Below are 17,051 nucleotides of genomic sequence, written 5' to 3'. Positions count from 1 at the left end.
GTTTTAGTGGTTCTGGTTTTCTTAATGCTTATTCTATGTGCTAGTCTCCAAGCTAAAAAAAGTGGTTGCTCAGAGAGTACTACCTGGGTGATAATACATATAATATAATAAAAGAGAATACAATAACTGAAATGAAAAAAAAAAATCCCTAGGAATATATAATAAAACATTGAAGTGGGGGGTTTTTTATGCTCAGTTGTAGTAGTGATAAATGCTTTGTGATTATAGGTTTTTTTCTTTAATAATTTTCTCTCTGTTCGTAACATTTACAGAACAACTGATTATGCGAAGGACAATGCATAGTGTGTGTCCTGATGACATTTTGTGTGATGTGACATGCTTATCGCCATGGAATCTGAGACTGAAAAGGCCCATGCTCTTCTCCAGACTTTCAGCACAGCTTCAGTTATTTGTAGTCTAGGTTTGGGAGTATTCTGCTTTGTAGCAGACAGACTTCTGCAGTTTTCTTTTGTTCAGCAAAATGACTGGCTCCGAGCCTTCTCTGATAATGCAGTGCATGGTATACTAGGAATGTGGTCCTGGGCAATAGTGATTGGACTCAGGAAGAAAAGTGACTTCACTGAGGTCACTCTGGCTGGCTTCCTCGCCTCTGTCATTGATGTGGACCACTTTGTTCTTGCTGGCTCCCTGTCATTAAAGGTAAGGCAGTAGATCAGTGGTTGTGTATTTTTTTTCTTCACTACTGTTTACTTTTTGTTTCTTCTGCCATATCCTAAGCAAAAAAGTTCCAATTAGATACATTTAGTAGATATATGGGAATTATATTTGATGCAGTTGTTAAAATTTTAAAAACCCTAAAAATATTTAATATCTACTGTTAAGTTCTTCTTCTTGCTCTGTATAAAAGAGTTCTGAAAGCCCTTGTTTATTATATCCTCTGTGTATCATATAGTTGCTTTGTTATAAACAGTTAAGTGCTTTGTGTGCTTTTTATATAAAAAAGTGTGTGCTTTTTATATAAAGTGGATTATTCCATTTCTGTTTACAATAAGGGGCAGAAATATCTGGAAAGTAGATAATTGAGTTGCAGTTTGGTTTCATTCAGTCTGACTGAATAGTACGTTTGGTTTTAGCCAGCCCTAAGTATTTCTCCCACAAACAAGCTGTATATGAGCTGTCACTGTTAAAAAGGCAGTTTGAGTTTGCCCTTAAATACAGTTCATTTACAAAAAAAAAAAAAAAAAAAGGACAAGTGTCAACTTCTTTATAAGCATACAAAGGTGAATTTTCTCTTGTTAAGGAACATACATGATCATCATCCACTTGCAGAACCGCTTGTAATGAGAGTTTCTCAATAGGAGTATTACCAGATTATGGCATTCTTTTTTGGTAGTGCTCTGGTGGTTTAGGTGTGTCCTATTCCTCCTTCCGCATTCACGTACATATATCCCTGTCTTTCTTGCTTGTTGTAGATATGTATGCCCAGATTGGGCTGACCACAACAGTTTCTTCTCTATACTCTACAAAACATTGGCACCTTCTGTAAGCTCAGTCTGTGCCAGACTGAGCCCCAGTTCTCTTAGCTCTGTGCCTCCCATATCTCATACCTTAGGCAGACATTCATTGCCCCTAGGTCCATAGCTTTTTTTTGCCCCATGCTCCCCATAGCAGCAGCCTTGCCACTCTGCTTGCTACTAGGAATTTGCTCTTGGTTGTAGTTGGAAGTGTCCACTGAAAGTCATCTTCTCAGGCCTCCTGATGAAGCAGGCTCACCTGGAGCTCGCTGCAGAGTCCCACTTCTCATCATATGCAAGATGCTCCAGTCTCTTCACACTCTTAGTGGCTCTTTGCCAGACTCAATTGCCAGTAGCTCCATGTATCTCATAGTGAGGAGCCCATCTGGACTCATCTCTCCAGAGGCGGTCTTACCAGTGCTGAGGATAAAGGGAAGTTATCACTTTCCTCTACCTGCTGGCAACACTCCTAAGCAGCCCAGGATATCACTGGCCGCCTTTGCCACAGGTCATGTTGCTGGCTCATATTCAGCTTGTATTTAACAAGTTGAATTTCCTCTATTTAACAAGTTGAATTTCCTCAAAACTGCTTTCTAGCCAGGCAGCCTCCAGCATGTGCTGGTGCCTGGTGTTGTTCCTCCTTAGGCAGCCTCTGGTTCTCTCCTTCTCTATACTTCTTGCATATGGAAATACTGTAAAATTATAAAACTATATAAAGAAAAGGAAAATTTGTTTGGTTGATTAAGGAGTCCTATAATATTAACATTTTAAGGTCCTTTTCAACCCTAACTATTCTATGATTCTATGATTTTAGTATAGAATTTAAATCTATAATTCTTTTCATATATATATTTCCTTTTTTTAAAATCAGCAAATGCAAGTAATGAATAGTTAATTACGAGAAAGTATTGTTAAAGTTTTATTGCTGCTTTTTTCTTGCTTTTGAGATTACCAGTACTTTTTTTTTAAATTATGACCACTAGATGACACTCTTCACCAGTGTCTGTTTAGAAAGTTAAGCATTGTATCAAAGAACTGGGAGGTGACCTGTCTCTGCCGCCTTCAGTGAGGTGAGGTTAAATATGCATACATTTTACATAATGGAGACTGCTATTATAGCCTGTCCCTAGTATCCCAAACAAAGTAAATTACTGCAGTTTCATGACTTTTTTTTTTTTTTTCCTGTGTTGTTTTGGTTCCCAAGCAGCTAGCAGTTGTTTTTCTAATATCCAGCCTAAAGTGTTGTGACAGCTAGATCTTGTTTACTTATTCTTTATGCCCTCTCTGGAGAAGATAGCTGATTGCTGTGCTCTCCCCAAGAATGGTGCTCAAATCAGAAATACAAGGTGTTGAAGGTAGGGGAATAGCCAGCAGTAAGTTAGTAGCCAAACCTACTTAGCTGAGGAAAGGAGAATGCAGGATGCCTAAAGGCTTTTTCATAGCAATTTGCCTATAAACTCCTCCTTCCAAACATTAACTGCATTAATAAAGGATGTTTATCTGTAAATCATGTCCTGTGTATGTCTCTTGACCCTTATAGCAGTAACAGCATTACTTTTACAACTTGCAAAACCATTATGCTTTTCAAAAAGTCTCTTCTTGACTAACCGGCTTGCAAAAAATCTGAAGGGCCTAGATCTGTGTTTTCTAAACCTCTCACTATTTTTCTTGGTCTCCTCTGTATTACCTTCTGCCTAAATTATCTTTAAACGGTCCTGTCCCGAATTGCGTATAGTATTTTAGGTGAGATTTCATTTGATCCAGATAGCATAGATTAATTACTTTTAGTGTCACATGCATACAACATTTCTGTCATTTAAAAAAAAAAAAAGTCTATTACAGGTTTTACAGGTTTTAAATCTTCTTGCACTGCAATCAGAGGTTTTTTAGCTTGTGATATAATGTAATATCCCTATTCTTTACTGCTTTGTTGTTGCCCAGTTAGCTAGACTTGATTGTAATATGTGATTTTTCTTTCTTCGGCTTTATATGACGTAACTTTCAGTTTCATGCAGTAATTTCAGGCTGTTGCCTATATAATTTATTACTTCATGGAATACTTTTTTACTATGTGTTTGTTAGCTCCAGTCCCATTCTTTCTCCTTAGATTGCAGAATTGAGAGTAACTGATTTAAGAGACTACAATGTTTACCGCTTATGCAACACATTACTAAGTAACTAATAAATTAAGAATCTAATTAACCACACCACTCTTACTAATTTGTAACAATAGTATTTTTCGCATTACACAATTACATATAAAGTCTTCATAATCACTCTTAAATCTGATGGTGGGTTACTTTTTTTAAGTAGGCAGTATTGCCATCTACCTCCAGTTGCTACATTCAGGCTCCTCCAGTCATTTCCTGCTGACACAGCTGACTGCTTGGATTATTTGGCTACTGGGCTGCTTTTCATGGTGTCATCATTATTTTTCTGCAGTATTCAGGTTAAATAGTCACCTGTGGTATTTATATGTTTACTCTGATAAATACTTGTGTACCAAGTAGCATGTGATCTGCCCTTTTGCCCACATTATTTTTTGCAACAAGTATAAAGTCTATAAAGACCTTGCTACTTAGAATTTGTAGTTCTTTGTATTCCATGTAGTTATTACTGTGTATTATATGGACATAAGTGTAGAAGAATCTAAGAATTTGTGTTTGAAGAATCTATGTCATTGACTAGCTCTAAAGGTGAACATTTCTGCAGCCTGACATCATACTCAGCATTGCTGATAAACAAAAACAGCATCATGGGCTGTTCCCAGTGTCATGCAGGATTGATTGTAGCCTGAACACTCATGTTGTAGAATAGATGTGGAGGAATTGCTAGCTTGCTGCTTAAAACTACCAGCTTCTAGAAGTGTAGAGAATGCAGTCGGTGGCAAACAAGATTGTACCAGCAAACATATGTAAAACAGCTGGTTAATGTGCCACTACTGACCAGCCTGGCCTGCACAGGAAGCATTTCTGGTATGGAGAATAAGCTTTGCACACAAACAATACAACATTGAGTTTATAGATCAGGCCCAAAACTAAGGACTTCAGGTGTCTGAAATATCATGGAATATGAGTGAGGGAGCCCATGTTATTACATAAATTCTGTGGTGTCACTTTGAGCAGTAAAGCAAAGAGTTAGTTTGGGTTCTCTTGCATGGAATTGTTGTTTTCAGTCTCTAGCTGCTCATGGTAATGTGTGAAAGGGGCTGGAGGAACAGGAACTTTGAGAAGATCTTGTACCTGATTTAACATTCAGGGAAATGGAAAGGTAATTTTTGTTGTGAATAAATTCTGTTTGCAACTGCAGCCTGATCTCTCTCATGGTAGGCATCTCCCTAAATCTACCCAAATCACAATCATCTTTTTCTGGGAGATTTAAGGCAGAAAAGGCCTTGGTAATCTCTAGAGGCAAACAAGTTAGGAGAAAGTGCGTAACAACTTATATTGACAAATAGAACATGTCTTTTCCTTGGGCTTGTCAACTCAAAGATGTAAATGTTCTATAGTTACAGGATGAAACAGAGGTAACAGACTGTTCTTCTTTCAGAACTTAGGCACAGCATTTCAGATGCTCAATGACTCTACTGCTGTTACAGAATAGGCTTGTCTTGTGCTTAAATTGCATGGTCATTTTGCTGTATGAACAGCGCTACCATCTAAAATTTGTATGAAACAAATTAAAACATCACCTCCAGAAAACTGGATAGAGGTTGGCACTAATTCTGATAAATTGCATATGTAATTAAACATTACCATTCTACTTACTCATTGTGTTGCTGTTGGTACCTAACATCCATAGGGCACATATTGGGAAAATATTCATTTAGACTTTGCCACTGAGTTCTATGAAGTGCAGGGGTAGTGACTAGTCAATAAGATGTCTGCCAAAATGTATCACCATCCAGTGTGGGATTTTTTTCAAAATTAAGCTGATATGGGTTTTTCAGGCTCTTGCTGACAGTAACAACAACTTCTCTTTGTAGGGCAGGTAATACTTTCACCATCACAAGATTTTTCTGCCTCAATCTTTGAATTCTGCATGTGTAAAGCAGAAACAAAGTTGTAGAAAATATACCCTTTGCACCAACTTTAAGGAGCTGAGTCCGTACCACTGCAGTTAAAAGTTGTTGAGACAGTTTATGAGCTTTCTAATTCTGTCACCTGATTGAGAGAGTCACGGAGAAGCATGTGATGGGAACCTAACAGAACAAAGCTTTCTGTGAGCCTTTTAACATTGGCATTAGTTTAAAGCACAGGTTGTTATATTCTAAGGTGGCCCGTAAGTTTTCATCTCTGATTTGTGGCTAAGGCTACATCAAAGTTTCCTTACAACGAAGACATTGTTCAAAGCAGTTGTCTGAATTACCCATGAAAACTTGATTAAGCCATTCCAGAGTCCCACTTCCCATAGCTGAAACCTGCAACAGTTAACACAACTGAAGCATTGACAGATTACTGGCTGGTGTCCTGTAGTAATGCTTTGTTTGCTTTCTGCAGTAGATGCAGTATTCAAAATCACAATCAGATGCACCATTATATACAAAGAGTATGTCTCTGATGCCTGTTACAGTCTTTCCAAATGCTCACTGGTATCCGAATTGAACCAGTTAATATTACATCAACACCTGTATAGATCTTTTAGTAATGTGCTGTCGTTTTTCTTATGCTTACAGAAGCAAGAATTTACTTATTTGTTGCTTAGAAAACCAAAACAGGGTTTTGGTTTTGGTTTTGTTTTTTTTTTTTTTTTTACTACCTGAATTTGTGGAGATAGTTCTAGCTGTTGCTAGTAAGTACATCTGGAATGTTTTCTCAAGTATATGTATTAAATTGATAGCTATCACTTCTTAAAACACTTAAGTTTAATCTCACTGGTTAGACATTCGCCTTAATTAAAACCAAATATCAGGCTTTCAACTGAAATAGTGTTAAACAATTTGTTGATAAAAAAGCCCCAGTCACAAATGGTTCAGAGGTCGGCTTCTGAACTTGTCCTTTGCCTGTCTGTAAAAAATACTGTGTCAAGGCAACCAAAATACATGTAACTTAGATTATATTTTTGTTATATTGGAAATTACTGTTCTGTTTCAGGTGCTGTTCAACTAAAACAGCTTCACAGGTGCTAACTAGTATGATATAGTGGGGTTTCTTTTAAATCATTAAAGCATATGAAATATTTCAAGTAGAGTGTATTAAATATTTTAAGTGTATTATATGGTTGTTTTGATTTCAAAATTAGATACATATAATCAGTGCAGCAGACTATACAAGTTCTGTATGTACAAGGTTCCACATGCCTATCTGACAGATAGCACAACTCATCCCTCTCCCTCCCTGTTTCGTCATTGGTAATGCTTCATAGGATGCATGATTCATACCGTACAATAGAGAGACAGTGCAGTAAACAGCTCTCATACATCTAAATAATCATATTGTTGGTTTTGGTGAACTACAGTGGAAAGGAACAGTGTGTTTTTCTTTGCACTTGCACTTAGCCACTTAATAATACACCTGTAAACATCCATGAAACATTTCTTTTCTTGTTGCAATTGTACCTATTGCCAATTATATTTCTCTTTTCTGCAGGCTGCTCTGACTCTTCCACGGAGACCATTTCTTCACTGTTCTACTGTGATTCCTGTTGCGGCTCTGACATTAAAGTTTATTATGCACCTTTTCAGGCTTAAGGATTCATGGTGCTTTCTTCCCTGGATGTTGTTCATATCCTGGACTTCTCATCACATCCGTGACGGGATTCGTCATGGCCTCTGGATCTGCCCATTTGGAAAAACTCCTCCTTTGCCATATTGGCTGTATGTGGCAATTACAGCATCTTTACCTCATCTGTGTTCATTTATTATGTATTTAACAGGCACTAGAGAATTAATGTCCATAAAACATGGAATCCGCATTGATGTATAAGAATGAAGTCTCTTAAAGGCTATTAAGACTTGAATATTTAACGATTGTGTGAAGGCAAACTTACTTATTACAGTAAAACAGAAGCTTTAGGGAAAATTTGGGAAGATTCAGACATGAGAAAACTAAAATTGCGCAAAATGTGAGTTTGTTTACAGACCTTACTACTGTCCTCATAAACAGCATTTTCCATTAGATGCAATGTCATCCATATTATTGTAAACTAAAATTCAGTATTATTACATGGAAATATAAATTTCCTCATAAATAGGTTCCCTAACAAAACATGTTACTATGTTGCGTGTTCGTAATGTAGTAATTTGCACTGAGATCTATTCAGTTTTCATTTACAGAAATTTCTCTGAGAAAGTCCCAAAGTAAAAATATAGCTTTTGTCTGGGTTACAGTGTACAAGCTGAGAATTGTCTATTAATCATTGTTTTACTAATTTTTTTGTTCATTGAACTCCATTGTCCATTAAGGAGATGGGACCTTAATTCCAGTTTGTGATGAACAGCTGTAAAAGGGTTTATGTTTATAGAAGAGCATATATAGGGTAGCATGTGCTGAGCTGAAGTTATCAAAGGAAGTAAAGATTAGGTGATGTGTTCATACTGCACTTACGTGGGTAAATATATCTTAGTATAAAGCGCAAAAAAATTACAGAAGATACCAACTAGGATGACTGGCTTATTGAATACCAGAAACCTATGGCTGCAAAGTACTACAGGCTGTCTGCTGCACACTAAGCTAATTACGGAAAGTGTTTCACCTTTTAAAATGTGCCTTCCAAATAGTCTCTGCCCTATTTGTTCTTCGTGTAAGAAAGTTATGCTTAGGGAAACTTAATCAAAAATGTGTTGGTTTAGAGCCGTCAGAGCAGGAACTGTCCTTTATCCAAAGGCTTAATGGTTTAGAAGAGGAGGAGCATTGTTCATGCATTTACTCCTAACCTGTATTTTAAACTATAGGCTATGAAATTCCAGTTATGAATATATTTTGTGCAAGAAGTGAACACTTAAATCCTTGTAGCAAATTTTCTGAATTCTTGTTTCATAGTATAATACTCGTATAATTTTGTGCTTTGCAATATACAGGTCTGTTGCAAAGGGAAATGCATATAGGAACAAAGTGGAGAATTGCATTGTCTCATTTTTAGATTGTAGCTGTAGCATTTTTGGTAACTCTGTGTCCACCAACAGTCCTTAAGATTGGTATGGTACTGCACTGTCCTGGCAATGTTTAAGGTATATCTTCAGTAGTTTAAAAACACATATTTTCATTCTCTGTATTGCAGTTTTTGTGAGGTTTTTTTTTTTTACAATATTTTTCAGCTGTATTTCAATATATTACTTTTCTGGTCATGTTCTTGTACCAGTTCTACCACAGCAATAGGTGAATGCCACTTAGAAATATATTAAGGAAGGCAGCACGAACGTATGACACTTAAATTGTTTCTCTCCCTGCACGCCTACTTGGCAGTCTCACATCCTGGCATTCAGGCTACTTCACCTCAGCCTGTTGACAGCTTTTCAGAGTAAACTGACAGGTTGCATGTAATGCTGTAATTTGTGGGTACACAGATTAGAGAACAATGACGAAGTTCATGTCACCTACGAGATACACCTGCCTATTAGGAATGAGTTGCCTAACAATTCCTTTCCAGTATTTCATGTGCATTTCAAATTCATTTGTATTTCCAACCATGCATTGATACCTGCCATGTGTAGCAAAACCATGGCAAAAATAAACCAAGACACTAAAACCATAATGAATTTGTGCTTTTACTGCATGCTTTACTGTGAAGGGTAAATGTGAAGTACAAAAAGCGTGTGAATTACACAAAAAAAAAAAAGTTGAAAAGCTCAAGTTAATTCTGTGCACAATTCATGATACTAAAACAATAGTTATTTCAGTGGTTCATTTGCTGTGCTAATCTAAACTTTTCCATGTATTTTCAAGTGGTACTTACCAAGTTGAAGAAAGTGTGGTGGTTTCCTTTATTGTTAGAACTTTGCTGCTTTTTTTCCTGTTTTAATGGACTGCTATTGTGGAAAGTAGGTACTAACAATTGCCAAGTTTAAAAGAAAAGTGTTAGAATGTTTCTTCTCCCCAGTCCTCCAGAAACAAGGCAAAATTTTTCCTAATGCCTCAGTGGCCTTAACATAAACAGTAAACACATTTCTTGCCAGTTTATATTTAAAATGTAATCTGTATTTTCCACTTGACTCTTGGTACCACTTCATTCTACAGGGAAGTGTATTGCATCATGTGCCTTTAATTGGTTATTGGTAAGTGAATTATTCATAATTGGTGCCGTGCTTCAAGGGAGTTTGCATTAAATGGAAATAATCTTAACAGCCAGGTCATTGGTATTAGTTTATTACTAGGAGAACATTTCTTTTGCTAATGGAAATAAAGTTCAAGAATGAGGGAGGGGTTAGAATTCAGTCTAAAGGAAATGTTAGTTCATACTTAATTTTGAACACATGTATTTTTATTCCATCAGCTACTATCAGTATGAAGCTAAATGAAATGCATCAGAAGAGTATGTTTCTGTTTAATGGAGCCAGTCTATATTCTGTCAATTATGTAAATTTGTTCAGGACAGAATAAATTTTATATTACAGGTGTTGCACAGCATGGGCTTTGTTCAACCAGTAATTTCTGAATCCACGATCTAGGTTTTGTTTCCCTGCTACAGGCAGACCTTGCACTGAAACAAAGGAAGGGCTGTTGGTTTAAAATATACTTTGCATCCATTAAAAAAAAAAACCCAAAACGACAGTAATAAGGCTTTTCTTCAAAACAATAAATTGGTTACTTCAGTTATTTCTTAAAATTTTCCACATTTCATGGCCTCTACACTGAATTCGGTATTGTAGAACTGTTTTCTATTACGTATAACATAGACCCACTATTAAAGATAAATAGTGCTTATATATCTCACACACTGATCTTTCCGCCTATGTTCATCTAATCATCTTCCACTGCTTAACCTAATTTTGTATCAGATTTACCTAGGGTAAGGAGGAATGTTTCTCGCAATGACTAGGAAACCCTGGTATGCTACTAGTTAGCAAAAACATTTTAATGTAGTGTAAGAAAATTTCAGAATGTTGAAAACAAGAAAAGATGCTGCAGTCTTTTTGTTTGAAAAGTAGATTTCTAAGCAGCTTGTAGAAACAGATTTGTTTAATCAAAACTAATTGACTGAAAACATTCGTATTAGTAAATATGGGGGAACAATCTGTGTGAAAATGGATTTGTATACTGAAACTGTTGCAAGGGTAGTTGAGCAAGTCGGACTGTATGCTGTTGCCATGTCCACCACAGAAACAATTCCTTTGTCCAAGGAATGATACTAATGTCCCTGAAGCTTTCCTCACGTTGCTAAGGGAATTCAGTCTTACTTTGATCTTAGTCAGTCTTTCCCTTAAAAATTGTGTCACACTAAGTAAGGGCTCCTGGACTGGTGCGTGGTGGTTTCCTTGATCTGCTGTTCACTCCTTGCCGGCAATCTTACAGATAAGCCAAAAAAGCTGGTAGTTGTGAGTGCTCGTACAGGAACTGGGTAAAGAAATGAAACCAAAGATAGCAGATGTGACAGTGGCACAAGGAATTTACAAGGTTATTAATGCTGCTAGTTTCACTTTTATGTTTCAGTTTAAATTGCTGATAGTCAAACAAAACCAACTTCTTTTTATATATTAATGCCAACAATTTAGAAGCAAGGCTTGTGATGACTGGTCTAAAAGCCTGAAGTGTTTCTGGGATAAATGAATACTGTAAGATTCAAGTAATAAGGCTTTATCCATCTTATTTTCAAAAAAAGCATTTTAAACAAAAGCAATATATAAAAAAATAATATATATATATAAATATATAAAATAAACTGTGTATAATGTATAGACACAGGCACTCATTTTCCTGGTCTTACCAAGGCAGAACGTTTGCTCTTGCATCTTGCTTCATGCATCTTGCATGTCTATGTAAATGTTGACTGAGTGGCATTTCTAGTAGTTTTATATGGGTACAGAGACAGTACAGAGCAGCGTTTCATGCACTCTTCTTGTGCTTGACTTACTTCAGGTTAGATGAAAAGTTTGCTTCTGCTTCAGTGTACCTGACCCACATACCTCAGCTGGGTTCTGCAAGACTAGATGGCAGACATCTGTCTCATTACAGAATCCCTTTGTATTCCGTGTATATCTAGTCAGTCTGACTGTTGGTGCTTGAAACATGATTCATCTCTTCCTAAAAGAGAAGTCTACTTCTCTTCTACTAAATTGCATTCTAGTCACCACAGATTGTATTTAATTAGAAGGTAGGTGGCTGAAGTTGAGGTTGTAGATTGGGCTTGTCTTCCTGTCATTCACCATGATTTCCTGTTGCTGAAGAAGGGAACTGTCTTTTCAAGGACTCTTTTGTCCAGGTTATTTCTTGATATGCAGAAAAGCATGAAAAAGTGAAACAACTAAACCCAGATCCCATGAGTCACTTCACATAACTTCTAGACTGACACATTTCAGCTTTTTAAAATGAATTGTGGCTTTTAAAATGCAGAACAAACATGTATTGTAAAATTAGATGATTTTCTTTCTCAAAATCTAAATCTGTCCAAAGCCAGGAGATTTTCTTTAAAAGATTAAACCATTGCAGTAAATATATTTATCATGGCTGAAATTTCTGGTGCCAAGTCCTTGCTTCAGTTTGTCTTTCCTGGAAAAAATACATGACTCTGGCTGCAGTGTATGGGAACTTAGTCTGGGAACATGAAGTACTGTAAAAGTTCGTGCCTCTTTCTCCTTTGGAAGTTGACTTAGAAGAGGCTCTACACCGGAGCTTGTACTTGGTACTGTCAGTCTCTCCTAATTGCAGTAAATGGACGTGGATCATCTGTTATTGTCATGGTAAATATTGCCATTAGGAAGCTGTGATACTATTCTCCAGCACTTCCAAGGAGATGCGGGTTGTACTTGCTGCTGCTGCCTGCACACTCAGGGCAAAGAAGGAATGCTGCAGTGTTACTTAAGAAAACCATGGCCTAAGTATGTGGCATATGGGGCTCCATGCTTCAGCAGTTCCCATGGGTGTTAAAACCTGCTTCTGTTAAAAAGAAAATCCTGAGTTTTTTCCCAATGAGTTTCTACCACTGACAGTTATGTTGAATGATCAAATTTCTTGAAAACTTGTTTCAGATAAGAAAATCTTGTACTTAATTACAAGAAAGTCTATTCTTGCTGCCTATTTCAAAGGGATGAATTGGCACATTTTGTGGTTGTCTGTTGCCTGAATTAGCTCTGCAAAACAGGCAATGTCTTTTTAGTCATCGAGAGAGTGAGCATTTTCCGTCTTTATAGTGGACAGGTATAAAGGTTTGCAAATGCCAAGTACAACTTTTTTGCCTTGGCACATACTCATAAGCAGTTACCTGTCATGCAAGGTTACGCAAGGTATTCAATAAAAGGTGGAAAATGCTTTGGACTAATCATACACCAAGTATTTCATCAGAATCTGTCCAAACTGCTTACAGAACAAGCTGTAGGTGCACCGCCTCTAGAAGAAAGTAACCAATATCATAAAATAGGCTATTTGTTTGAAAAAAATGTGTTGAAGAATTGCTTTGCTCTAGCTCTTTTTTTTCATCCGATTTCTCTATCTCCCTAGCTTGCAGAAGGACTGGCCTTCCACTGAGTTTGTTCGCATTGCCACATAGTGTACACATACTTTAAGGTTACGTGAAAGATAAAAAGTTTCAAGTACACAAGGTGAACTTGAGTTTCATGATTATAGCAGAATGCTGTGTCCCTGAGTTGGTGGTGGTATATAATCTCAACCAGAAAGGGGAGCATCTCTCAAAAGGAGTAGTATTGATTGAAGGTAGAGAACATGCAATTTCCCTGGCACTGGTAATACTTCCTTATGCCAGTTTCCCTGGCAGGAATTGCTTTATTGATGGAGATAAAAGCTTTATTTCTCAGTTGAGCTTCCAGCTGATTTGGCACACTGACATAATTATATCTATAGAGGTAACAAACATTGATTTTTCTCTGTGTAATGAGAAACCTACTAAAATTTTTCAACTTTGTACTATATCCAGACTTGAAAAAAACAGTGCATCAGAATGGTCTGTGTTGGAGACAGAGTTTGAAAACACTCTCCTGACATGTTTATGAAGGGTATCTGCTATTTCTGCCTTTTTTCTATCCCAAAATAACAATACTTGCAGTCTTTTAGGAGTTAATTGAATGGTCTACTTGATGGAGGAGAAAAGGACTTGCAGAGGTACAGACAGGACAAAATGGTTTACCAGCCTTTTGAAGGAGGTAACTGCTGGCTTTCAAAGTCAGAACAGTTGAACAACGGTGTTCTGTGACATGCATAAAATACGTCTGAATGCAATTGAATGTTATGTCCCTTTATATATTATCAAAGGAAAACTGCTTAACTGACCCTTGTTTTCTTCCCTCTTGTATTCCTACCTCCATGATGGCATTTCACATTTACCTCCCAAGTGCTTCATAAGCCTTATCCAATCTCACTAGGTCTCTAATTAGTTTACAGGGAGGAAACAAACAAAGAAGCTTTTTTTTTTCTGTGTGTGTGTGGAAGCTGGGCCAGATAAGTGTGTTCAAAGCTGTACTTCTTCAAAGCAGAAGAGGTAGAGCTGACACGAATGTTAGGCGGAAATGTAGTTATTCAAGGAAAGACTCCCCTAGAGAGGAGCTTGTTTCAAACTATAATTACTAGCTTTGAGTTTCATGGTTAAATGATATACATCAGTCGCTTCCTGCTAGCTGACCTAAAGTGATGAAATAGTTTGGGGTTTAAAACTACAAAAAGAGAGCAGGTTATTGCAAACAACTTTCCAATGCCAGGAAAACAGGCTTTGGAATAGCAATGAGGAACTAAAATACCAAATTCACTTGCCAAAGTAAATCACCACCCTGCCCCAAGTTAGTCAATAAATATAAATGCGCAGGATGATTTTTCCATCCAAGTACTTGATGGACTGGAAACCATCGGATAATTTGAAAGAAAAGCAGTGAATTTGATTATGGGGAGAGTGTGTGTGTAATGTCTTCTGGCAGGAACAGAACCTCCCCTGGGAAGGACAGTCTGCACTTACTGCACTTACTGTCTCTTATTCCTGTTTGATTTTTATTGCAACCTAAAGATTAGATCCCCGAAGGAGTCAAAAAGTCAGCATGGCCTATCTTTAACTGGAAACACATGGTCAGTGCTGCCTGAATGTAGACAAGATGAAACATAAAGGATTATTTTTGTTTGCCTGACTTCAAGTTGTAAACATAACTAAAAGAGATTAGCATGCTAATTTGTTCCTGGTTTTTTTTCCTGATCAAATTTTACTCTGTTACATCTGTGCAGCCTTGCTCTGTTATCTGAGAGAGGAGCTTGGTTCACTGTGCAACTTTCACAGTGTAACCTTTATTGCAAATGAGGAATATTTGGTGATCACATCACTTTAAGTGGAATTCAAAACAAAAGCAGGCCCAATCCAGCAGCCAGAGCCCTTCCCAGTGTCAGTGAGTGAAAACTGCAGAAGCAGCATATTATCGACAACATTCTTATTAATTTATTTGTTCTGGGTAGTGCAGGAAGGTTTCAATCTCTCATTATGTTAGGTGGTGTGTAACACAGCAAGATAGTCCCTGCCCAAGTAGTAATAGAATATAAGTACTATTTTTAATATCATGTAGATAACATTTAACTATAAAAATACAAAGATAGGAGAATTGATTCTGATTTTGTTTAACTTCAAGTAGCAGACTTTATAAAAGCAAATTAAAACAAATTATTGCAAATTGGTACTACTATTTTCTTTTTTCCTCCGAAATGTTCGCATTTCCCATACCCCTTAGACTTGTGAAACTCATGCATCTGGCATTCAAAAAAAAGCTGCCAAGAATAGCCCCACATATTTTATTTTTGTATTAATTCTATTGAAAAAAAAAACCCAAAAAATCTGAAGGAGCTTATACACAGACAGTGACATCATGGAGGAGGACGGGGAGGGTGTATATCCAACTCATGCATCATTCTACTGTTCAGAATTTGCTATGGCTGTCTCCCACTGCTGGTGAAGTGTGGCCTTTTCCTAAAGCAGAGCACATCAGATTTTCTACTAATGAGGCAGGAGAAATTAACCCTGCTGCAGTTCTGCCTGCCATGTTCCACAGTAGCACACGTACAATGTACATGGCACCTTGTTCACTGGAGCTCTTTTGTGCTCTTCCAGGAAAGAGAACTAAAAAATCAAACCAGTGTGGGGAAGAATCTGTTTTGGACGATGGCTCCTTATGCAGTGAGCTTCCCCTCTTCTGATGAGCTACCTGGCAGCTCCTCAGACAGGATGGATGTTGATAGGAAACCTATGCGGGGACCCGTGGTAAGAACACACCATTCATGTTTCACAGTCAGTGGGCCAGGGGACTCATTCAGGAAGAAAAGATCCTTTGTTAGAGCTCCCCTCTTATTTCTTAGCCCAGGCTATGAGGCCATGAGAAACATAAAAGAAGTCTTGAAGCTGTTTTGCCTCTTCCCCAGCTTTGATACCTATGTTGGGCATAAAGAAAGCATGAATTCAACTCTGTGAATGAAAAAACCAAGTATATTATGTGAGCCTCAGAGCTGTGAGGGGTTGACTGCCTGTTGCTCAGCAGATGTGAGATCCTGAGAAGTTGCATAAAAATCACAGTGCTAGCTAAATAATGAAAATGTAACGTGGGCATGACGGTTTGTAAGACAAAATTGAGTTATAAACACAGGCTGCAAGAGATCATAGTTCAGGGTTGATAATGACTTCACAAGCCAATGTAACCGTCAGTGAATTGGGTCAGGAAAAGAGGGAGAATCACATTTGTTCCCTGAAAAACTGGTACAAGGCTGTTGATCCTCATGCACTGATGTAATCTGCTGCAAGCACTCCACATAGCCTTGTGTTAGTATAACCTTACGCAGCAGTCATGTTTGCGTTTGTCCCTGTGTAAGTCTTTGGTGACCGTAAACATATTTTCAGCCAAAGTATAAGACCGGAACATTTGTGTATTTATTTATGTTGGTAGAGAAGAGCACCAACCTTTTTTAAAAATCAGATTTAACAAGTTTCCATTGAACATTTGTCACTTTTTCTAATTCCCCTATACATGCAATGTTTGTTTTTGAAAGATAAGGAAGTCAGAATGGGTGCTCAGAATACACGTTGTCCTGAAAGTCAGCTTTTAGGGCTGAGAGGAGAAGCAGGATAGAAACAAAGCATCACGCTGAACAAGACCACTGATCTGTGTGATCAGATATTGCCTCTGTAGGGCATGAGCTTTCACAGATTATATGTTTATAAGTAGATCTTCTGTCCATCCCCCAGTTTGCTTTTTGCCTTTTGGAGTCAAAATACCAGACTCACTTCCTCATTCAAATGCCAGTTAAGGCCAAAAAAACTCTTCCAAAAGTCAGGGGAATATGGTGTTTGGCACTTAGAATTGTCATGAGAAGTCTTTTGGAAGGCAGAGTTGGGAAGAGGCTGTGTGGAAAACTAATGCAAAAATCTCATTTTTTACTTGGTTTGCAAAAAAGGCTATGCTGTGTAGTCAAGCAAATTTTTTTTATTTATTTATTTTTTAATAATAACAAA

General features: G+C 37.4%; 1 protein-coding gene across 1 annotated transcript; it reads left to right on the top strand.

Moving 5' to 3' along the window:
• Positions 1-327: 327 nt before the first annotated feature.
• Positions 328-7,399, top strand: TMEM267 (transmembrane protein 267; the record flags this gene model as incomplete). Its single annotated transcript, XM_080637127.1, has 2 exons — positions 328-660; positions 7,064-7,399. Exons 1-2 carry the CDS (start codon positions 337-339, stop codon positions 7,397-7,399), a joined length of 660 nt encoding a protein of 219 aa, XP_080493253.1. The 5' UTR covers positions 328-336.
• Between the last annotated feature and the right edge of the window lie 9,652 nt (positions 7,400-17,051).

The sequence above is a fragment of the Psittacula echo genome (genome assembly GCF_963264785.1).
Source record: "Psittacula echo genome assembly, chromosome: Z".
In the NCBI taxonomy this organism is placed as follows: domain Eukaryota; kingdom Metazoa; phylum Chordata; class Aves; order Psittaciformes; family Psittacidae; genus Psittacula; species Psittacula echo.
Note: the sequence above shows the minus strand (reverse complement) of the source record. Positions and strands in the feature narration are given on the sequence as shown.